Source organism: Gopherus evgoodei, chromosome 6 (genome assembly GCF_007399415.2).
Source record: "Gopherus evgoodei ecotype Sinaloan lineage chromosome 6, rGopEvg1_v1.p, whole genome shotgun sequence".
Lineage (NCBI taxonomy): Eukaryota > Metazoa > Chordata > Testudines > Testudinidae > Gopherus > Gopherus evgoodei.
The window spans coordinates 127,175,348-127,200,365 of record NC_044327.1 but is presented as its reverse complement, the minus strand read 5'-3'; the positions used below and the strand labels follow the sequence as shown (position 1 = coordinate 127,200,365).

The 25,018-nt window shown below is 42.3% G+C and overlaps 1 protein-coding gene across 2 annotated transcripts in view; it reads left to right on the top strand.

Annotated features, from left to right (window-relative positions):
• The first annotated feature begins 338 nt into the window (after nucleotides 1-338).
• Nucleotides 339-25,018, top strand: part of PIK3C3 (phosphatidylinositol 3-kinase catalytic subunit type 3) — a 130,795-nt gene continuing 106,115 nt past the window's right edge. The window contains exons 1-6 of one of the 2 annotated variants that reach the window (XM_030566668.1): nucleotides 339-553; nucleotides 2,239-2,427; nucleotides 3,600-3,743; nucleotides 5,570-5,699; nucleotides 17,901-17,927; nucleotides 24,804-24,890. In XM_030566668.1, the coding sequence (XP_030422528.1) occupies nucleotides 486-553; nucleotides 2,239-2,427; nucleotides 3,600-3,743; nucleotides 5,570-5,699; nucleotides 17,901-17,927; nucleotides 24,804-24,890 (645 nt within the window). In that variant the 5' untranslated portion in view covers nucleotides 339-485. The remainder of the gene's footprint in view (nucleotides 554-2,238; nucleotides 2,428-3,599; nucleotides 3,744-5,569; nucleotides 5,700-17,900; nucleotides 17,928-24,803; nucleotides 24,891-25,018) is intronic. The other variant, XM_030566669.1, reaches the window with a different exon arrangement.

The following is a 25,018-nucleotide window of genomic DNA, read 5'->3' as shown; positions in this document are numbered from 1 at the left end:
GGAGTGTGCACTGAGCCCAGGCAGATCTCCCAGGACAGCCGTCTCAATGCAGGAGCAACCCTGGGAAAACCTGGACAGGTGGCACCCTAGTCACAACACACAGCAGCCATCTTGGCAGCTATGCCATAGGAGGCGGCCATCTTGGTTGTAATACTATGGGAACAGCCATCTAGGCTGGACTGGCGCAAGGAGGCGGCCATCTTGGCATCCGTAGCATGGGGGAGCCATCTTGCTTTCCAACACCATAGAGGCAGCCATCTTAGTGAAGACATTGGAGGGCGCGGCCATCTTGGTTATCGCACTCACCGGGGGCGGCCATCTTGGTAAAGAACTGATGCTGGGGCGGTGGCAGCTGTTCCTGCCTGCGTCTCCGGCGTGCCCCTAAGCAAGATGGCGGCGGAGCCTGCTGGGATTGGCGGAGCCGCCGGGGTCAGGGGTATGGACTGAGGGCTCGGGCCGCTGCAGCGAGGGGCCCTGGAGCAGCCATGGGGGAGGCCGAGAAGTTTTATTACGTGTATAGCTGCGACCTGGACATCAACGTGCAGCTGAAGATGTGAGTGAGGAGAGGGGCGGCGGGGCAGGGCTCGCCCCCTCCCCCGTTGGGGGGCAGTGGAGGACTCGGGGCTACCCTCCACCCCCAGCTGGGAGTAGGGGGGCGGGGACTCGGGGCTGCTCGCTCCCCTGCCGGGGGGCAGTGGAGGACTCGGGGCTACCCTCCAGCGGGGGCTCGTGGCTATTTCCCCCCCCCCCCGGCTGAGGGGGAGGTAGCATCTTTCCTTTCGGGGGTGGTAGGTGAGGGAGACTCAGCCCATCATAGAGACAGTGGGGGCTGTGGGGGAAGGGCTGGGTTAGGGCTCTCTTCTGGGGGGGCTGGGCGCGCGGTTTGCCCTGTCCCATACGGGGGCGGGGCGGTGGAGTGGAAGGGGCCGTGGCCCTGCATCTGCACCTGCACCTGCAAAGGGGGCTCTGTTCATTCACAGGGGGCCTGGCACTGGCTTTGGGTCGGATTGCAATGAAGCAGGGGACCCCAGGGACTTGCCCTGCTCTGGTCCTGCGGGTCTCTTAGCTGGGAAAGTCATGCTCAGCCCAGTCAGTTTCACCTTCAGGGTCTCAATGCTGCAGAAGGGTTGGGTGTCAGGCGCTGCTGGGTAATAGCCACTGGCTACTAAGTATATATTTTGGTAACAATAACTTAGGTTTGGTCTGCACTACAGAGTTAGGTCGTGGTAAGGCACCTCACTTCAACCTAGTTCTGTCCGTGTCTACACTAAAATGCTGCTTCCACTGAAGTCAGTGGCCTGCTACACCAACATAATAACTCCACCTCCATGAGAGGCATGGCGCTTATTTCAGTGTAGTTAGGGCAATGCAGTGTCCATGTAGACACTGCCTTACTCTCCTTGGTTGTCATTTTTGTCAGTTTTATGGCTGCCTTTGGCTCAGAGCTGCAGTGTGGGGCTCACAGTTCCAGCTAAAACTGACAAGAATGTCAGTTTCACAGCTAGTAGGCTCCCTTCTTTTAAAATGAGCAGGCACTGGGCTCACAGCTGTCCCTCCTCCCCCAGCTGTTAGCCTTGTGCAGGGCTAACAGTTAGGGACCCCAGCCTGGGGTGACAGCCCGAGTTTTAAGCCTAGGGGCTGAATTTCACAGCAGGGAGCATACTAGCAAGGAAATTGACCTTCTTGTCTGTTTCACAACTCCAGCTGTGAGTCCCATACTGCCACTAGTGAAACTAACAAGAATGTGAAGTGCATTGTTGGTAGGCTCCCTGTTGTAAAATTGAGCCCACATGGGGTTCACTGCTCTGGCTGTCACACTGGGGCAGGTTGGGGGCTCCAGCAGGGAGTCCCACAATGCCACAGTTCAGTCAGTGGAAGAAACTTCACTGATTTCTCTAACATACATCATACATTACATTACATAATCAATTTTTTAAAAAATAGGCTAAATTCATTGATCACTTCACTGAATTTCTGAATCCTTCTCACATAGTTAGATAACATTTCTCTCTGAAAAATAGTAATCCAGTACAATTAATGATAGCAAGACAAAGATAGCCAGCCTCTGTGCTTAATAATTTCAATAAAAATCCCTTTCTACTCCCCAGTACTGTGTGTATTTAAAATGAAGTTGCCATTTACTGTTAATACATATGAACTAGGCAGAACTAGGTTACTTAAAATTCTGGCTTAATGACACTTTTTTTTTTTTTTTTTTTTTTTTTTTTTTAAATTTAGAGGAAGTCTGGAAGGGAAAAGAGAACAGAAGAGTTACAAAGCTGTTTTGGAAGACCCTATGCTGAAGTTCTCAGGATTATACCAGGAGACCTGTTCTGACTTGTATGTAACTTGCCAAGTGTTTGCAGAAGGGAAACCTCTTGCTCTTCCAGTTAGGACTTCCTACAAAGCTTTTAGCACTAGATGGAAGTAAGTGACTACATTGTATTTCATATACATCTTAGGTACTTGGACATTGAACTACATTAATATACGTTGTGACTTTTCCAAAATTTACAAATTATAAAAGAGAAACTTTGAATCAATAGTCTGGGGATGTTTTCTTCACATTCTTGATTCTTAATACGGTTAATATTATTTGTACTATGGTAGTGCCTAGGAATTCCGTCACAGCTCCATTGTGCTGAGTACAGTACACACACATAATCAAAGGATACTCTTTACCTCAAAGAGCTTACAATCCTGACATATGGCTAGAGAACAAGTGGAGAAAAACAAATGAAGTGTAAGGAGATGAGGGATCAGGCAAAGGAACAGCATATACAGGAAGTTAGGCTAGATTATCATGATGGGCCCTTTTGGCCATAAAATCTCTGCAAAGGCAAGATGAACAGTGCTTTGATTGTTTGGTATAACAAGTAGCATACATGTTTTATTTGCTAGGAATCCAAGCATTATATCCCGTTGTAGTACAAAGGAAATGTCCAAATGTATCTCCTTTTCAAATCATAACTACATAGTGGAAACTATATCAAGCAAAGCACTTTCCATTTGCTTGTGGGGAAAAGGGCAGAAATCCTCATTTGTGTTCTGCTTGAAATATCTCCTTCAGTGAAACGGTTTAGAGAAGCCAGAAATTCTGTATTTCAGATAGCTTTGTTTTACACATCCTAATATATCTTTGTAATTATCAGTTATAAAGGAAATTTTAAGAGTGACAATTGATGTTTTTTAATTTGATTTTTCAGATTCGCATCCCTTTTAGTGAAGTAACTTTAGTTAGCTATTTTTGAGGCATGACTAAAATGTGTGTATTTGTTCCTTTTTTCTATTCAGTTGGTTAAGGATGGCTGAGTTGCATTTTATTTTTTTTATTTTTATTTTTTGGTCTGGGCCTGTAAATAAATGTTCATGACAATTCCCATCAACAGAGTTCAGTTATGAATTTTGAATATGTTCTCTTTGGCTCTGATCCTGCAGACACTTCCACGTGTGTAAGTGTGTACAGGGCCAGAGCCCAAGTGAACTTATTCAGCCATTCCTTCAAAGTTTAAATATTAGGGAAAAATACCTGTATGGAGTATAAAATAGAACAATTTGAAATATGAAGCTCATAACTAACAGTTAGCTTCTCTCCTCAGTTGGAATGAATGGCTAAAATTGCCTGTGAAGTATCCTGACCTGCCTCGTAATGCACAAGTGGCTCTGACAATTTGGGATGTGTACGGGCCAGGTAAAGCAGTTCCAGTAGGGGGAACAACAGTCTCGCTGTTTGGAAAATATGGGTATGTTTCTTTTCTTTGCATGGTATCATAAAATAATAGTTTGAACTGCATTTGTGCACCGTAATAAGACTCAGTGGTCATATTAGGGAGTGATGCATTGATGTAGCTACATTGCTGCAATGGTATAAAGCAGTGCTTGTGCCAGGCCCGCCCAGAGGATTCAGGGGGCCTGGGACAAAGCAGGGGAGCTGCAGCGCTTGTACTCACCCGGCTATGGTCCGGGTCTTCAACGGCATTTCGGCGGCGGGGGGCCCTTCAGTCGCTCCGCATCTTTGGCAGCCCTGAAGGCCCCCCCCGAAGGCTTCACACACACACCCCCCTCCCGGCTGAAATGCCGCCGAAGACTCGGAATGACTGAAGGGCCCCCTGCTGCGGAAATGCTGCTGAAGACCCGGACCGCTGCTGGGCCAGGGCTTGAGGGACCCCTGTGGGGCCTGGGGCAAATTGGCCCACTCCCCACAGGCGGCCCTGGTTTGTACAGGTGTGACTTGCCCTGCTTTATACTCAATCAACTGATCTGTCCTGGGGTGTTGCAAAGATGTAGCTATTTTGGTTCAAAAGTTCCTAAACGAGACAAGCCTTTAGGGTGAAAGTTCTGAAAGCTCCTAAATTTTAAAATTGCAAGTCCTGAGACCACTTCAAATTATGTACTCCAGTAGGTTCATATATTAGCAACTATCTGCACTGCATGTTTATATAGGTGTGGAAATATGTGCTTAGTTTGAAGTGTGAACAGATCATCAACATTTGACTGGCATGTGCTCTTTAAGTGTTGTGATGACATTGATAAGCATCAGTACACTTGTCTTAACCAGAGTTTATCATAAAATAAGGGCTAATCTTTTTTTGTTTTTGTTTAAAAGGAAAAGAAATGCAAAATACCTGTCTATGCAGTATTAGTATAAGGCAGGGGTCGGCAACCTTTCAGAAGTGCTGTGCCGAATCTTCATTTATTCACTCTAATTTAAGGTTTTGCGTGCCAGTAATACCTTCTAAAAAGATTAAAATGTATCTTTCTATAAGTCTATAATATATAACTGAACTACTGTTGTATGTAAAGTAAATAAGGCTTTTAAAAGGTTTGAGAAGCTTCATTTAAAATTAAATTAAAATGCAGAGCTCCCCGGACTGGTGGCCAGGACCCAGGCAGTCTGAGTGCCACTGAAAATCAGCTCGCGTGCTGCCTTCGGTACCCGTGCTATAGGTTGCCCACCCCTGGTATAAGGTAAAGATAATTCAGGAAGAGTGGGATCGTCAAAGGTGCCTGAAGGAACTAGACAACCAACTGTGACTGACAATGAGTGAGAGTTCTGTACCTAATTCCCTTAGGAGTTGGTTAAAAAATCCCAGCTGAAATGCAGAGTTTCAACCCATATATGCCAGGAGTCTCGGTTTTGGGTATGCATTGGTAGGTGGTTCTGGCCTAGCTAGCTTTGTTGTGCTCATCGTCATGGAACCTTACTCAGAGCAGCTCTTAAGGTCTGGGAAACATGAAGAAGATCTCTGTGTAAGATCCAGATTTGTGTCTCTCACCAACAGAAGTTGATCCAATAAGATATTACTTCACTCACCTTGTCTCTCTGATATCCTGGAGCTAACATACAGTTATTTATGTGTCAAGTATCAGAGGGTAGCCGTGTTAGTCTGGATCTGTAAAAGCAGCAAAGAATCCTGTGGCACCTTATAGACTAACAGACGTTTTGGAGCATGAGCTTTCGTGGGTGAATACCCACTTCCTCAGATGCATGTAATGGAAATATCCAGTTATTTATGTGATGGCTGTGGCATCTGCAACTTACTAAAGTGGTGCTGCATCTTTCTTATAGTATGTTTCGTCAAGGAATGCATGATTTGAAAGTCTGGCCCAATGTAGAAGCTGATGGCTCAGAGCCCACCAAAACTCCCGGGAGGACCAGCAGCACTCTCTCAGAAGATCAGATGAGCCGATTGGCAAAGGTAACATAACAGTTCATCAGTTAGGTCTTTAAGGTTGCTTGCATCTGTAATATAGAAGCCCGGTATGGATGACCTGCTTTACATACCATTTTCTGACATTAGTTATCATGCTTTAAACATATTTACCTTCTCATTTAACTATAAAGGATTATTGGTGCACTGTAGCATTTCTCTATATAAACTGTAGGTCAAAGTATAACAGTTAACATCTAGCCACATCATACCAAACACCCCAGTCTTCTGTAAGGAATTTATGAGCATGCCTTGAAAGTGCTCAGGGGAGACCAAATGCTGAACTCTTCAGTTTTAATAAGAATTATTTTAATGAGCTTGTATTTTAAGAGATTTCAGTGTAGCTTCTGTAGCCGTTTTTCAGTAGTGGTCTAAATATGAAAACCTTAAGCCACGTCTACACTACAAACTTTGTTAGATGCAAGTTACTTTGGCAGAAAGATGCCCCAGTTTATATATTGCTTGTGCGTGTGCATGTTTGTGTCCTTGCATCAGCACTGTGCTTTCTCACCCAGAGCGTTTGTGTTGATACATGGTGCAGTGCAGTTCGAGTAGGTATCCCAGTGTGCAACAGGCCACTGTCTTTTGGGAAGTTTTGTCAAAGCATGGCAGGGCCAAAACAAGTTGCGTAGCGGTTACTGGGAGCAAGGGATTAACTTCCCAGGATGCAACGGTCTTAATCTAGGTCATCTATATCGCATAATTTTTTCAAAATCCAATGAACTCTCATGGTTCTCCTCATTATCTGTCATGTCTGACAGAGGTATGGAGCCTGCATAGCTCTACACTATTGTTCTAGGTGTTGCAAGCAAGGATGCATGATTCTCTGTTATTTGCAGAGCCACAAGAATAATGCAATCCTGAAGATTTTTCGGAGGAGAGATTGCTGTGGAACGTAGCGAGAACCAGTTCAAGGTTGTTGTTGATGGTCATGGAGCAGCTGCAGGTGGTAGAACGCTGCTTATGGGCCTGAGAAACAAGCACTGACTGGTGGGACTGCATTGTAATGCAGGCTTGAGATGATGAGCAGTGGCTGTAAAACTTTGCAAGACCTCATTCTTGAATCTGTGCGCCTTGCTTGTCCCAGATCTCCGGCCTAGGGACACCAGAACGAGAGCTTCACTGACAGTGGAGAAGCGAGTGGCGATTACGCTGTGGAAACTCGCAATGCTAGATTGCTACCAAAAGCCGCTGTGGGGGCCATTGTTATTAAAGTGTGCAGGGCCATTAATTGCTTCTGCTACGCAGGACTGTGACTCTTGGCAATGTGCAGGACACAGTAGGTGGATTTGCAGTAGTGGGTCCCTGAACTGCAGTGGAGTGGGAGACGGGGCACACATCCCCGTTTTGGCACCAGAGCCCCTTGCCAGAGAGTACATCAACAGTGCTATTTTTCTATGGCTTTGCAAGCTTTGGTGGATCACCAGGGATGCTTCACTGAGATCAGTATGGTCTGGTCAGGGAAGTCACATGATGCTTGCCTCTTTGAGAACACAGGACTGTTCAGAAAGCTACAAACAAGGGCTTACTTTTCTCAACAGCTGGATTACCATTGGTGGTGTTGAAATGTCAGTAGTGATACTGGGGGACCCAGCTTACCCCTTGTTTCCCTGGCTTATGAAGCTGTACACCGGCCACCTCAACAACATCAAGGAAAAGCTGAGCAGGTGCAGAATGACAGTTCACTATACTTTGGTAGATTTAAGGAATGCTGGCATTGTTTATTCAAGAGATCGAATCTCAGTGAGAAAAATAGCTTGATGGTTATAGTTGCCTGCTGTGTCCTGTGTAATATTTATGAAGCAAAGGGGGAAAAGTTGACATTTCTGTGGCTGGTCCATAGCTGTGCTTGCACAACCTCTTCTCACCATTGGCCCAGGAGAGCCAATACTTCCTACCTACTCCAAGCTGCAGTGTATCTGGAGCATGTAGCCGCATGGTCAGCTAGGCAGTTGTGCACAACAGTGGTGAGCTGCTACGTGTGCTTGCAAGACTGGACAAGTAGGAAAGGGCACTTCAAAATTTGTGGGATTTTCAAGGGACAAGATACCTTCTGAATGATGTGAGCCCTGGGCAGTGGAGCTCACAGCTGAGGCTGGAGTGGTCAGTGTCGGGCATTGTGGGATAGCTGCTAGAGTTCTGTTAAGGTTGACAAAGATAACATAGTATCTATGCTTGTGCTGTGTCAACCTCAGTATATTGACCATGGCTTCACACAATGCTTGGAGAGGTGATACTATGTCTAATAGGGTGCTTACATCAGTGGAAGACAAATATAGGTGCAGACACGTGTACAACTACGTTGATTCAAGGTGCCTTACAGTGTCCTAACTTTTGTAGCATAGATCAGACTTTACTCTTCAGATCAGTAATGGTTCGTTCTAGCATAAATTTAAGACTATTTTAGGTGGAAATTGCAAGAAGAGATATTAGATGTTAGCACTTCTTTGGTGACTCAGTGATATTAATGTCAATTTTGTGCAGAAACAAAGCTTCACTGCCAGAAGATAATGGAATATACTTTTCTGTTGCCTGAAAGCTTGTCTTGAAGAAACCGTGACCATAAAGGATGGTTTCTATAATTGGTCAGTCTGTGTTCAGTCATGAACCATTTTGTTGAATAGCCTATCACTCCACCTTCTTGTAGCAAGCGTAGGCCATGCTGACTTAGTAGTTCAACTATTTTAATTAATAGACTTACGTCAGATTTAAAAACTTGGTGATTGTCTCCTGGCTTTTCAAGGTAGCCAGATGCCTTTATAATTGTGCAAGGAAAGTTTGTGATAGGGAAGTTCCAGTGCTATAAATCTTTCCTCTTCTAGAGATTTATGATGGTGATAAAATAACTTTCATTTAAACTCTGTGTATCTTGAGTTTCTAATAGAAAACTCATTATAATCTGCTCATTTATAGACAACAGGTCACTATAACATGAGCAAGGTTGAATTTCAAGAGCCATAAGAGGATACTCTGATCCACAGAAACTTGAGATGCTGCTTTTTTTTGTTGTAATGGTTTTCTTTTTGGAATGGGAACAAAAGCAATATAATTACTGTCTGACAACCTTAATACTAATTATGTTTAGAATCAACACTGTATAGCCTTCTATTGAACATATTCCTCACTGGATTCTAGGAAAATTGACTGAGCATGGAATATTTCATTAAGTTTTTTGTATTGCATTGAGGAAGGCATTCCATTGTGTTTAGATTTAGTGTAGGAAGAAACTAAATGCATATGATCTTAATTTTCTGTTTTAGTATGGTGAATTGTTTTAATGTAGTGAAATGTTGTACTCCTTTATTCCTGCATTTATATCTAAAAGGTTCTGTTTTTCACAACACTTAGGACTAGTTTAGTTTGGCGTTTTCCTTTTTATGTTGGCATAGCTACTTCTGTACTCAGCTGACATGCTTTATGCCAACCACTTTGTCCCCCTTCCTGCTCACACAAGAACAAGTCCCACATACATAAGGAGGCCAGAACATTAGCAGTACACAGCTCTGCACCCTCCAGGATGTGCTGGAGAGCACTGACCCTGAAGATTTACAGATATTTGCAAGAGTGTTTGTTTGTTTTTTTTTTTAATCAAATGATCTTAGAAAGTCTGCAGTGAATAAGGTCAGCAAGAGATTTTGTGGCTAGCAGACTAGGCGGCATTTTTTCCACCTAACTGTCTCTAAGGTCAACTGGGTTGTGCCTATTTTCTTATGGACTTCCGAGAACTTGGAGAAAAACAGGACTCCTCTCTGGCAGTTTTTGACAATTAAAAAACCCACTAAAACAAACAAAAGACTTAAAAAATATCCCACCCAACAGGAAAAAAAATAAGATTGCAGACTAATATGGGCATTGTGAGTACACATTACTTTTCAAGAATGTTAGACATAAGTGTTATAAATCCAAGAAACACAGGAGACAAGGCTGCACTTTTCAAACAAGGCACCCAAGCTACCTGAACTCTACCTTCTTAACAATGTCCTGGCAAAACAAACCCAGGCTGCTTCCATGTTCCATAATAAACAGTGTTGGTACTTGTGAACAAAAACTACAATGTTGTGTACTTAATTGCTCAGTGGTTATGCTGCTTTATGGCTAACTTTGAAACCATACGGAGAGCACTCAAAATAACTTTTACCAAGTCCTGATTTATGAATAGCATGTGGAAGGCAATCATTCCCCATGTTCTAGCAAAGGCCCAATCTGCTCAGGTGCTGAGGGCAATCAGCCTCTCATAGTCAGTGTTTAACAATTCAGATACCAACCCTATATCTTTCCCCTTTGGCAGTCTTTTCTCCGGTTGTCACAGAGTTCGTGTGCCTCAATATACAAAATTCATATTTCTCCCCATCTGTGGTGTAGCATTGTAACTCTAGTCGGCTACCAAGAGGGCAATTTTTTCCACGAAATGGAGCTGCTATTTATCTTTTTTATTTTTGGAATAACAGATTGGCTTTTCTTCCTGTGTCTTTCTCCCCCTCCTGTTCAATTGTGCTTAGATTCAGCCTCGCAGTGGCAGAGGTAGATTGGTGCTGTGCTCCTGTAACTTTACCTATTGTACCTGCTGTGAATTCAATTGACTAGGATTTCTGGATGGTGGAAAAGAGTTCTCACTCACTCAGGTGTACCCTAGGCAAATGGATTAATTTGTGCTATGGCATTCTTAAATTCAAGCAGCTGCTTGAGCAAAACAGACTTTCAGTGGTTCTTGTAACCTATTTAGCAGTTAATGAGCAATTAGTGATCTAGTATTGCTGTATGTAAAAGAGAATTTAAATATTTGTTAAAATGAGCAATTTATAGTGTTGGTTAAATGTAGGCATAGTATCTGTTTACTCTGTGTTCCAAAGTCATCCTCATTGACTTCTGTAATATGTTTGCTGTTAAAGTACTGGACTGATTTATGATCATCTATGATGGTCTTATGATGATGATTGATTGTCTGACACTAGAGACCAGGCTGAAATCCTCCAAATGAATTATTACTTTTAAAAAAATACAGCTGAAGGAGCTGCTTTCCATTTGAAGGAAAAATCCTTTCTATTTCTTGACACTTTTTTGACCAGCACTTTGTTGATCCACATGAAGAATTCAGTCATGCTCGTGTAGGTTTTGGACATTGTTGAAACTCCCATTCTGCTGTGGAAAGAAAATGTTTCATATATAACCTTCTCAGATTGCTGAAACCATGGCAAGCATTCAGTTTAGTAATGGAGTGCCATATCATCACACTAACCTGAAATGTTTGAAAGTTGCTTCAGAAACTGTCAGCATGGCTGAAAGCTATGAAGTTACCCTCCCAGGGGATTGTTGGCAAAGTAAGCTCCATTCCCTACCCTCAGTAATCTGTATGCAGAGAGTGGAACACTTGAGTGCTCTGTTTAATAGTAGTGACATTAGGACGTTACAATTAAATAATTCTACCTTAGGAGTGATAGGTTGGTTTATTGCTTTAAAATGAAAGCTTTGCTGCTAAATTATCACTTCTTCCACTTTCCCTCCCCTCTACCCGCATCGCTGCTCCTATCAACGGAATGAAATTGCCTGATCATACCACCACCTTGTCTTTAATAACATCAGTGAAAGCATTGAGTTCTTCAGGGTAAGCTTGAATTCATCTTCCATTTTCATCTAAAGAGAACATATTTCTTATTTCACAACATTTGGTGGCCTTTCTAATTGTTTGTTTTAAACTGTTTGTGTATTCCCAGAGACCAACATTGTTTCTGACAGGGTAAATGTGTGTGGACATCCTGTATTCTGTTTTATATTGATGATCAATGATATATTGTGGGGAAGGAAAGTGGAGAACCAAATTGGATCATTGGGATTACATTTAACCTGCTATAATGATTGATCTCTTACCTTATACAACATTGATGTATGCCTTTTACTTCACCTTTTGGCCAAAAGGAAAATTAGTGTGGCTACTCTACGGATCTAGATATTCTACCTCAAAGTAGAGTAGGCACAAGACAGGAGGAAGCAGTTTTGCATGGGTTGAAGTGATTGACTAGATCAGTGATGCTCAGACTGCAGTGGTTCAGGAGACAAATTAGCAATCAAGATTACCCAAAAGAGCCACAGCAATGTGAATTCATTGTTTCATTTATTATATATTCAAACAGTATGACAGGGGAAATACTTAGTTTATATATAAATTATATATTATTTTCACAGCACAATGACTGACCAAGTATTATTATTTTATCATCTACAATTGGTTAATAACAGTAAAAGCATCCTGATTGGTTAATCACTTAAGTTAATCATTGAAACACTGATTAATTATCATGTGACTCCTGTGGCTCTTTGCAGCACATTTAAAGAGCCACTTGCAGCTCCCGAGTCTCAGTATCACTGGACTAGATGCTTTTGTGGTGAAGGGTAGGGTACAGATCATTTGGTGCTCGGTGGGTGTAGCCATGACACACACTGCCCCAGTAGTGCCCCTAGGAGATGACCTACTGAGCTACATCTGTTTGGAAATCCCAGCAGTGGTTTATTGTCAGCCCAGGGAAATAATCAAATACAAATGAACTTGGTTAGAATCTTAAGAGAAGGTTTGTCTATATTTGGAGAGAAAGGGGTTTTTCTCCAAAATCCAGGACAGGAGGATCCAAAGACAGAAAGGCATCTCTCTAGTTAGGGCCCTACCAAATTCACGGTCCATTTTGGTCAATTTCACAGTCATAGAATTTTAATAATTGTAATGTCATGATTTCAGCTATTTAAAACTGAAATTTCACGGTGTTGTAATTGTAGGGTTTCTGACCCAAAAGGGAGTTTTAGGGAGGTTGCAAGGTTATTATAGGGGGAGTTGCAGTACTGCTACCCTTACTTCTGTGCTGTTTGTTGTTGGTGGAGCTGCCTTCAGAGCTGGGCAGCTGGAGAGGAGCAGCTGCTGGCTGAGAGCCCAGCTCTGAAGGCTGAGCCTCTGACAGCAGCAGCGCAGAAGTAAGGATGGCATGATATGGTATTGCCACCCTTACTTCTGCGTTGCTGCCTTCAGAGCTGGGCCCTCAGCAGCTGCTGCTTTCTGGCTGCCCAGCTTTGAAGGCAGCACAGAAGTAAGGGTGGCAATACTGTGCCCCTGTCATAGTATAATTCCCAGATCTAAACCTTAGCGTCCTTCCCCTCACCCAGGGGCAATACAGATTCAAGCTTCGTGAATCTAACACAAAGAGGAAATTTATCCTTCCCTTCTCCCCACCAATTCTCTGGTGAGTACAGACTCAATTCCCTTGAGCCTCAACTGGGGAAAAAATCAAACAGGTCTTAAAAAGCAAAACTTTTAATAAAAAGAAGGAAAAAAAGTAGAAGTTATCTTTGTAATTTAGATGGTAAATATTACAGGGTCTTTCAGCTTATAGACAATAGAAAGAAAGCTTTCTCCAGCAGAAATACAATTTAAAATACTTTCACCCAAATACACCTTAAAACTCTACCAGCCAGATACACAGTTGCAAATACAGAAAAACAATTAAAAAGACTAAACTGTCTTTCTACTTTTGTACTTAGAGAGCCTGTAGGTATGTGTGGTCACTCTCAGAGCCTAGAGAGAACAAAGCAAAACCCAAAACTACAAACAAAGGCTTCCCCACCGAGATTTGAAAGTATCTTGTTTCCTGATTGGTCCTCTGGTCAGGTGTGTTTTTGGTTCCCTGTTTAACCCTTTACAGGTAAAAGAGACATTAACCCATAACTATCTGTTTATGACAGCCCCTCAAAATAGCCTTGTGACCCCTCCAGCCCCTAGAAGTCCCTTTTTGAGTCAGGACCACCAATTTGAGAAACACTAGTCTCTCCTGTGAAATCTGTATAGGATAGGGTAAAAGCGCATAAAAGACCAGATTTCACGGTCTATGGTGTACTTTTCATGGCCATAAATTTGGGAGGGCCCTATCTGTAATGCTTGTCTTCACAGACTTGTTTGGAGGAAGGGACACATGAAGGGAAAGTTACAAGAGAGTATTGGTTCTGATCATAGTGATTTGGTTGTAGAAGTGCCCAGTGCAAAATTAAACTTGAAACCTCAGAGCTGGGTATGTTATTTTTTTTTTCCCCTTAATCTGTGTCTTCTCTAAACTTTCTTTTTAGCTGCTCAGGCAGTGGCTGCGCAGCATAGGATTTTCCCTTCCCCAGTTCCTTTTCTGTGATTCTAGATGGTCAGCAGATGAATTCTATAAAAGAAAATTTAGCCTGAGATTTACCAGGGAAAAAATTAGTAACTGCAGTTTTACTGACCTAAAGGTGATGACATTTCAGCTTCTGAGAATAATTAAAAAAGTTGCTGTCTGTGACTTATCAGATGCTTGTAACTTAGGTTAGGTTATAGTGGAGTCCAGAGCCTCAAAATAATGTCAAGTAAATCAGCTGCCTTAAGCACATAACCTGACACACATTGGTACAAGTTCATGTTTCTAATATTCCGTGGAAAAGTTTCGGAACAGAGGGCGTCAGAAGCCTGAGGCCAGTCTTCAATTTGACTGGTTTTAAAATGGCTGATTGCTTAGAGGTCAAGATGTAAACAATGAAGATAAATTTCATAGCTGTTTTTTCCTTACTATTGGATAGCTGTATGATAGGATTTTCAGTGTTCAGTTTGAATACTCATGAAAGGAAGAACTAACTGCTGACTAGAATCACTGACTATGGACAGGTATGATTCAAACTTTCCTACAGACATTCTGATGAACCTTAATTCTAGACTGCAGTATCCCTACCATTCCATTCTTAGGTTCCTTCTAACCCCTTCAGCATATCATACTGATTTTATGTACCGAATTTGTGAAATGGACAAATATCAAAGAAGTGAATGTTGTACTCATTTTCATGAGGATCCTGGCCTAGATTTGGATCCGGATCTGTTGCAATGAAAGGCTAGTACAAAAAGTAACTTCAGTACCAGCTCATTCAAATGTATATAGCAGCATTGCTTAGTGTATTTGGCATATGCATCAGCCTTGGCATCGGTTTCTGACATCAGACCAAAAGTTAATAGGTGTTTGATCTGATGTGAAATGAGTTGGTGAGTCATTTTGTTGAGTACCTAGAGATCAGACATCTGTCACAAAAAATGATTGACAGACCATAGCATAGAAACCAAAGTTTGGATTTATAATCATGTAGATCAATGCCATTCATTCCACCCTTTATGTATTCTACGGCAGTGACCCTCAACCAGGGGACTAGGGGGCTGTGAACAGATTTCAGGGGATCCATCAAGCATGGCTGGTGTTAGACTTGCTAGGGCCCAGGGCAGACAGCCAAAGCCCCGCTGTGCAGGACTGCAGCCTGGGACTCAAGCCCTAGCACCTGTGGCTAAAGCCGAAGACTGAACAACTTAGCTTTGTGATGCTCCCTGTGGCATGGGACCCTGGGCAGTTGCCCTACTTGCTACCCCCTAACTCTGGTTCTGGCTTTTATATGCAGAAAAATAGTTGTTATGGCACAGCCGGGCCATGATGCTTCTGTAGCATGTTGGGGAAGGCGGGTTAGAAAAAGAGGCTGAGAACCCCTGTTCTAGGGGAAAGTGCAGAGGTGCTTGTGGAAGAAGAAAGCTGTCAAAGCTGGTGTTGCTGGTGGAGTGATGGGGACAGCAATAATAGAGTGGCTGGACAGGGAGAGGTTAAAATGCTTGGCCTTAAGGCAAGGACAAACAGCTTGTACTTGTTGCAATGAAGGCTGATATTGGGCTACCAAGCCAGCCTTAGTACCATGGGGAATAGGATAATTTTTTCCCCAGTGGTTATCAAATGTACTTTTCTGTACAGACCTGCAGCATCATTGTGAAGAAGAAAGACCAGTGTAGTGTCCTAGAGACCTACATAGTATCATGGCAGAAATGCTGAGACCTCCTTCCTGTAGTGGCTAGAGCAGTGGTCCCCAACGAAGTGCCCGCTGGTGCAGTGGCACCCACCAGGGCATCTATGTGTGCCCTTGTACTGGCCAGCGGACAAGCATCCACAGAAATGCTGCTGAAAAATGGCGTCATCAAGAGGTCCCGCTGCTGAAATGCTGCTGATTTTCGGTGGCATTTTGGCTGCGACGTCTCTTGATGATGCTACTTCGGCATTTCAGCAGTGATGCCTCTTGACATTGCCGCTTCTCGGTGACATTTTGGCGGATGCTAGTCTGCCAGCCATGGTCCTCGGTAGCTCATCTTCCGGCACCTGCCACCTGGAAAAGGCTGGGGACCACTGGGCTAGAGAGCACTTCCAGCTGATGTTCAAAGCATTTTAGAGACTTAGTAAATTCTAATGTTTTGTCCATCCCAAGATTTTTTTTTTTAGTATCTCCAGGAAATTCAGCCTTTATGAAGACTTTTGCTAGATAATTGATTCTGCCGTGTAAAGAGTAAAAGAGTTTGAGATGCAGAATCATGATCAAAGCTACTTGTGCAAAACAAAACCCACAAATTGCTTGATGCAAATGTATTTCTTCTACAGTATTGCGATGTACTTTCATGGTGCCTTGGAACGCAATTTCTTCCCCAGATTCCTCAGTAAAATCCTGGTTATCATTTAATATTAGATTGCTTACCAGTGTCAGAGGCTGTCAAAAACTTTTAGCTTTGTCCAGAGATCTATGGTAGCAAGTGTACTGAATTAAGTTTTTAGATGGAGTGATGTTGTTGCTATGTTGATCCCAGGATATTACAGAAACCAGGTGGGTGAAAAGAAATATCTTTTATTGGACCAAGAGGACTTGGTCCAATAAAACCGTACCCACCTTGTCTATCTAAATGAGTTTTTGCCAAGCTAACATTGAACCCTAAAAAGCTACTAATTTATGTTCTGGAAGGTGTAATTTCTTTGCTGAAGCAATGGCTTAAAAAAAAAAGGAAGAAAAAAAGTGAGGAATAGTGTTCAAGAATCTACTGATCTTTTCAGAAGCTTAACTAAAACAGTCGTAAGGCAAACATATCTTGACTAAATTATATTAGATCCTCATGTAAAATGTGAAATTAATTTAGAAGTACTATGCTCAAGATCTCGTTATGCGCTCTCCTGCATGTTTTATTTGAGTGCCCGAAAAAAAAAACCACAAAAACCAACCCACCTCTACAGTTATTTTGTCTTACAGGATTTACATGATTGGCAAATCTAAAAAATATTAATTTCAGTAAAAGAAACATGGCCTTTGATAGCCAAGTGTATTTTGTCTTTAAGGGCAATGTATTGTGAAGGAGAAGCATGTGCTTTCTTTTTTTTTCCTTTTGTGTATTGATTAAAAGGAAATAATACACTATCTTGGGTGGATTTGGTTTAGGTATGAATTTAAAATACACCTCTACCTCGGATATAACACGACCCGATAGAAACAAATTTGGATATAATGCGGTAAAGCAGTGCTCCGAGGCGGCAGGCTGCACACTCTGGTGGATCAAATCAAGTTCAATATAACGCGGTTTCACCTATAACGCGCGGTAAGATTTTTTGGCCTCCCGAGAACAATGTTATATCAAGGTAGAGGTGTATAGCTGTGCGGTATGAGGCAGAAGTTTCAAAAGACACAGTAAGGTTTATTTTGTCTGTTCTTTGATGCATTTAAAATTTCTATTCCGTCGCTTACATGAGCTAAGGTGAGCTCTTCTCACCTATTTGTTCGTGGGCATAACTAAGCATTCATGATACAGAAGCAGGGTCGGCTCTACAGTTTTCGCTGCCCCAAGCAGCACGCCGAATTGTCGCCCCGGGCGGCGGGCGCAGTCCCTGCACCCTTAGGGCAGCAGGCACATTTCTGCGGTGGTGGCAATTCGGCGGCAGCTTCTATGTGTAGCTAAAGCTGCCCCGGTCAGCTAAACATAGAAGCTGCTGCTGAATTGCTGCGGAAACGCGCCTGCCGCCCTAGGGGCGCACGGACTGCCCCTGCCACCCGGGGCGGCAATTCGGCGCGCTGCTTGGGGGCAAAACAGAGACTGCAGAATGCCGCCCCAAGCACCAGCTTGGAATGCTGGTGCCTGGAGCCGGCCCTGTGCAGAAGCAAGCAAGGGGATTGTAGGGAGATAGTATTCATTGTCAACCTGATCCTGTGACACAATAAGCTTCTCTTGAGAGAGAGTGAGTGCCCACAACTTCCCATGTGGTAAAATTCTGATTAAAATACGGTATTAAATTCCAATTAAATATTTGGACATTACAATCCTTTAACATGTTGGTTAATTAACAAGTTTCTTTAATATAGGAGCCTGACAAGGAACATATGGAAGAAGTAAGTAGCAAGAGGGCAAAGCTTGTCAGCACCTGGTTTTGGGAGTGCATGCTTCTGACGCTAAACTGTCTAACATTTATTAATAAGAAACCTTCCCACTCTGCTATGAATTGTGATTTTTGAAGTGAAAGTACCTTTAATCAAGGGCTGTTTTTATGGTTGCTTTCTTGGTTAAAGCTTTTGATTAGTCAAATTTGCCATTTCTAATATTAACCAACACCATTTTCGAGATGTGTATGAAAGCATGCTCGTGCGATGTGGTCATATACATCTGTACATGCTCTCATCCTTTCCAGTTAGAATTTTCACAAAAGTTGGCTAAAAGTATTTTTTAGGGATAGCTCAGTGGTTTGAGCATTGGCCTGCTAAACCCAGGGTTATGAACTCAATGCCTGAGGGGGCCATTTAGGGATAGGGGCAAAAATCTGTCAGGGACAGTACTTGGTCCTGCTATGAAGGCAGGGGGCTGGACTCAATTAACTTTCAAGATCCCTTCCAGTTCTACACTTCTATTATTCTATAAATAAATATACATTTCTTTCTATTGCAAGGGGGCTTCCAGAAGTATTCCATATGTTCATTGGGTTTTCACCAGGTTGGCACCCCTGCTCAGTAGAGCCTGTTCTTGCTTTATCTCTGTGACCTCACATAGAAATGTAGAAATAAGTTAGAGGTGCTTCAACATCCCTTATCTAGAAGTGTATCCTTACAAACTGGGGGCAGGCCTGAGCAGAAGCAAAATGCTGCCACAAGCAGTAAAACCCGTTCAACAGTAGAGAACCTTGATAAGCTAATATAAGCAAAAAGAGTTAAACTTTTACAGCTGAGAGTAAACCCGGCCCTCAAAATAGTAGGGAACCCTACCTTCCCCCAGGCATCTCTTCTTTTTGGGTCTCCAATCCTTTATTATGCATAACACCAGCTAGGGCACTGTTGTTACTCTCACTCCTTCCCACCTCCTTCAGATGTAAAAGGAATTTTCCTCTAAAATGAAAACATACCCAAGCAGCAGCGATTTCCTGTAAGATGAGAAAAAAACCTGTAAAGGATCTGGGACCCGTATTTGGCAAACATATTTATTTAATCGTTTCGAAAAAGCTCAGTGCCGTATATGCAGACAAATGGAAAACATTGCAAGTTTGAATCCAGTAAATGGTGGTCATACATATAACATTTAGCCATGATGGGGGTCTCCTAGATCTCTTCCATTTTGTGTTTCATACCAGAGTACGTAGGATTTGATTTCAGCAACACCATTTCAGCCTTCTACGCAAATATCCAGAGCAGTAATCAAATAACTAATCTCAAGGAAACCATTAATAAACTCCTTCCGTTGAACAAACTTGTCTTTCTACCTATCTGCCATCCTCTATTCCAGTAATACTGTAGAGAGAGAGCAAAATTCAGCTGTGGGTTATGCTTTCTTTTGGATGTCATAACCCTGTAGCGGGTTTCTTCAGATTTTCCTCCAGCTTTGGTAACGCTTGCTGGAGTGGAGAGACTGGTCCTGGCAAAAGAATACTTCAAGAAGAATACTTCAAGATTTCTAATTTGAGGCACTCTGCGTTGTTGGGATGAGAGGGATGGAAGATATAGCTGTAATTTTAAAAAGCTGTGTCCGAAGACTACCATACTGTCCAATACGCTCAGAGTGTAACTGTACTCTATCTCCCTGCTGTACAGTTTAATTTGTAGATTACATTTGAGCAGGTGCAAATTTTGGGGAATTTACTGGAAGGATCCACACACACACACACACACACACACACACACACACACACACACACACACACACACACACACACACACAGTTGAAGATTAACCAATCCTGTGTAATCATAATCTCTTAGCTGTTACCCTGGGAACCTACAGTTCCTCATTTAGGTAATTTTTGGCTCTTTCCTGGGAGATGTTGGCTAACCTCAACTCTCATATTTTGCTCTTGTCAATTAAAGGGACTCCTCTTGTAGGTGACAAAAATGCCTTAACACCTCATAGGATCAGGTTCTTAGTGTTTGTGCTCATTCACTGCCTCCTCCTCCTCATTTTCATTTGTTTTCTTTATCTGTCACATCTTTTCATTAACCTAGTTAGTAAGATCACTAGGAAAGGAACTACATATGATCTTCACAGCTCTCAGAATTTTTTCACAAAATTGCAGTTTTGAGGGATTTTTTTTAAAAGGATTCTTGTCATTCTAATTTCTGCTTTCAGTCTTGTGAAGTTGTATCCTTACCAAATTGGCTGTCTTCAATTAATTTCAGTGTACTGAAGCCACAGACTGCCCGCAGCAAGATGGCCTCCAGGTTCCTTTAACTGAAAGTGATGCTACCAGCCCTCATTGCTTCCAGTGGCTGAAGGTTGCCTGCTCAGGGAACATGGTGGCCATCTTAGTTGCCATCTGAGGGATAAGCTGGGGAATGTGGGAGGTGTTGAGAATGGGATGCTGGGAGCAACAGGGAAGGAGAATGTCAGGAATCAAAGGAATGTGAGTGGCAGATACGGGGGAATGTAGTGTGATGGCGAAGGAGGAAAAATATGTAACAGAATATGAGTGAAATATGGGGAGGGAAATGGATACAGGTGGTAAGGACAGAAGACTTGACGGAGATCATGGAGAGAGAATAGAGAGTGACCCTAATCGAGTCTTGTCCAGGTAGGGAGAGTGTACAATGGCAACTCCCGACATCTAAGGTGGTAGGAGAGGGTAAGCAGAATCCCTTCCAAGTAGGGAACAGTTAGATCTACACTGTGCATATCTAAGGTTGAATTTTAGCTCTGTGATGATTGCATGGAAATTGGGAGCATGCTGCTTCTCTCTACAAAGGGGGGGGGGAGAAAAACAACCCCTCCCCCCCAAAAAAGGACATTTAAAAAAAAAACAACCCTGACTTAAAAATAAATGTGTAAAAACAATCTGTTTTTCTTTTGAGGGCGGACTGTCTGACTCATGACTTTTGAAATTATTGCTAATTCCATGTAATCTATTCATTACGTGTTTGTACAATACCATCAGAGTGGGCCCTGATTTGGGCCTCAAGGTGCTACTGTAAATATAGAAAGGAAGAGAAACTTCTGGCTGGACTGGGCTTTTTTCCTTCTGTTCTCTTCCCTCCCCACCGCCCCTTCAAAAGAGAGCATGTCATGAAAAGAGTAAATTAAATTGAAATGTTTGTCTACTTTCCTTTGCCCGATGGGGGTGTAAATATACAACATGCATATTTATGTATAAAATCATTTTATATGGTACAGACATCAGTTATGTTATTTTTCTAGACAGGCTCACTGAATATTGACACACATTGGCAAAAGCAGTACTTCACTTTTCAGCCCTTACATTTTAGGCTTGCAGAATGGTGCTAAGACAGCCACATAGCAGCAGCATATTGTGCATGTATTTTGATAGCATACTGTGCCTGTGTGGTTCCACTTAATAGAGTTTTATAAGGCACCTGAGCTGTCTTATGCTTTGCACTCAATGCTTCTGTTGTGGTTGTTGTCCATATTTGAATTGCTAGTATCCTGGATGAACAATTGCTGAGCTTAACAGAAGTCCTAACATAACTTTTCATAGATTCTGAGGCTAGAAAGGACTACTGTGATCTTCTAGTCTGACCTGCATAATACAGACCATTTTAGTTCCCTGAATTAATTTCTTCTTTGAACTAGTGCATATCTTTTAGGAAAAAATCCAAACTGGATTTTAAAAATTGCCAATGATGGAGAATAAATCATTGCCCTTGGTAAGTTGTTCAGTGATTGTTTATCCTCACTGTTAAAAATGTACCCTTTATTTCCAGTCTGAATTTGTATAGCTTCAGTTGCCAACCATTGGATCAGGTTATATCTTTTGTGTGCTAGATTGAGAAGCCCCTTATCAAATATTTGTTCTGTACGTAGGTACTTAGGAGTGACTTAAATCAGAGTCTCACCTTCAGTTTAAGCTAAATAGATTGAGCTTCTTGAGTCTGTCACAATGAGATATGTTTTCCAACTGTTTAATCGTTCTTGTGGCTCTTCTCTGAACCCTGTCCAATTTATCATCATCCATCTTGAATTGTGGACTCCAAAACTGCACACTCTATTCTAGTAGCAATTGCATCAGTGCTAAATACAGAGGTAATATGAACCCTCTACTTCTGCTTGAGATTCCGATGTTTATGTATCCAAGGATCACATTAGCCCTTTGGTAACAGCATCTCATTGGAGCTAATTTTCTGCTGATTATTCACAATGGTCCCCAGGTATTTTTCAGTCACACTGCTTCCCAGGATAGAGTCTACATTAATATATGTCCTATGTTCATTTTTCCCTAGGGTATAACTTCATATTTGGCAATATCGAAAGGCATATTGTTTGCTTGCTCCCAGTTTACTAATCCATCTAGATTACTCTGAGTGGCCTGTCGTAGCCATTTTTTACTACTACACAATCTTTGTCATCTCAGACTTTCAGTGCTGATTTTGTGTTTTGTCAAGTGTTAGAGTTGCCAACCTTGCAGGATTGTCCTGGAGTCTATAGGAATTAAAGATCAATCTTCAATTAAAGATTATATCATATGATCAAATCTTCAGGAATTTGTCCAGCCAAAGATGGCAACCCTACAAGTCATTGATAAAAATGTTGAATAGCGTAGGGCCAAGAATAGATCTTTACAGAACCCCACTAGAAAATGCTTCATGATTATCTGTTTACAGTTATATTTTGATCCCTGTCAGTTACCTAGTTTTAGATCCATTTAATGTGGGCCATGATACATTTTTATTTTTAAACAAACAAACAAAAAACCCTAGAAAAATACAAAATTAACAAGTTAGTTGCCATACAAGAGTCTTTAATTTGCTTTAATTTACAAGTCTTCAAGCCTTGTAATGTAATATACAGTATCTTATTTCTGCTATAAAGACTGCGGACTTTTGCTGGATATAAAAGGTAAAAAAATCAAAATATGTCTAATGTTCAGAATTAACTTGTGTTCCAAATTTTACCTGAAGTTCTGCGTAATATAATTTCTGTTCTTCTGGCAAAAAGATGGTCACTTTACCGTATTTCAAGACTTTCCTAAGTTCTTAGTATTAGGAAGGCCCAGCGCTCCTACTTGTTTGTGCCTGTGCCTCTTGCTGTTTCTTGTAAGCTTTTATTGTACCCCCAAGTGGTTGACAAACTGCTTTCTTCTGTTTCTTCTTGAACTATACAGTGTGAACCACAGTTAATAGATGGTCTCATAGACTGCCGTTGGAAGGGGAGATAGTCACATGACATCTGTGTAGGAACTATGGCAATTGCTTAGGCAGAATAGTAGCCTTAGCGATATATTTTTAATGTACACTTCTACCACGGTAGAACGCGACCCAATATAACACGAATTTGGAGAGAACGCGGTAAAGCAACGGGGAGCCCCGGGCCCTTTAAAGTGCCTCCTGAGCCCCACCACTTTACTGCGTTAAATCCGAATTCGTGTGGAGCCCCAGACCCTTTAAATCCCCATCCGAGCCCCGCTGCCAGAGCTCCGGTAGTGATTTAAAGGGCCCAGGTCTCCCCACAGCGGCTGGAGCATCGGGCCCTTTAAATCCCCGCCAGGGCTCTGGCAGCTGCGCTCGGGTGGTGATTTAAAGGGCCTGGGGCTCTGACTGCTGTGGGAAACCCCAAGCCCTTTAAATCCCTGGCTAGGCCCCGCTGCCGGAGCTCCGGTGGGGATTTGAAGGGACCAGGGCTCCCCATAGCAGCTGTAGCACTGGGCCCTTCAAATCACCACCCGGGAAGCCAATTCAGTCCAGCACGCCGTACCGGACCAAACCCAATATAACGCGGTCTTTACTTATAAGGCGGTGAGATTTTTTGGCTCCCAAGGACCGTGTTATATCGGGGTATGGGTGTATTTTAATGCAGGGATTTGGAGCTGTGCTCTTGCTCCACTCCAGCTCCAGGCAAAAATCTGCCGCTCAACTGCTTTGGAACTGCTCCGCGCTCCAGCTCCACGCTCTGCTCCAAAGCCCTGTTTTAATGAGATACAGAAGGAATCAGTAACGCTGGCATCGGCAACCTTTCAGAAGTGGCGTGCCGAGTCTTCATTTATTCTCTCTAATTTTAAGTTTCGTGTGACAGTAATGCATTTTAGCCTTTTTAGAAGGTCTCTTTCTATAAGTCTATAATCTATAACTAAACTATTGATGTATATAAAGTAAATGAAGTTTTTAAAATGTTTAAGAAGCTTCATTTAAAATTAAATTAAAATGCAGAGTCCTCCAGATCGGTAGCCAGGACCCAGACAGGGTGAGTGCCACTGAAAATCTGCTCCTGTGCCGTCTTTGGCACACGTACCATAGGTTGCCTACCTCTTCAGTAACCTATCATTCAGCTCTCCATAGACCACCAGCAGATGCAAGACCACAGTTTTGGAATCCCTGCTTTATGCAGTATCACTGGCGAAGACAGATTTACTGAAATCATCTTTAAATTATTTTTAAGAACAAGAAGTATTGTTTATAAAGTTTAAATGAAGTACCAAACTTTTGCATTCACTAATTTTGGAGATTCAGACATCTTTCACGTGGAACGAACCATGAAGTCATTAATTTTATCATGCTAGAGCTCTGCTTTACACATAGGACCCTTTTAATATGTCATATTATGAATTCAAAACTAAGGTTAGTGATGTGTATATTTTGTTCTTTCTTTGTGATCAATATGTTTTGGATCCTGGGAATATTTTTATAATGCAGATTGTTTATAGGGCACACTTTATTCGTAACGTAGAAGCTTTTTAACTCCCTCTCTTCCCATCCCTTTCATATGTGATTGTCTTTGAAATTATAGTTTGGCTATCTTTTTCAGTTAGAGTAATTTAAATAGTATTCCTATATATTTCTATGGCAGCTCACCAAGTCTCATCGACAAGGTCACATGGTGAAAGTAGACTGGCTGGACAGACTGACCTTTAGAGAAATAGAAATGATCAATGAGGTAGGTCGTCATATATCAGCTTTATAATGGGTTTTGGGTCTTGTTGATATGGAAGCCTTGGCTTGCTTGTAAGACTGTAATTCAAATGACTTGCCCTATTTTTCTTCTCTCTTGTGCACGTTAAAGGA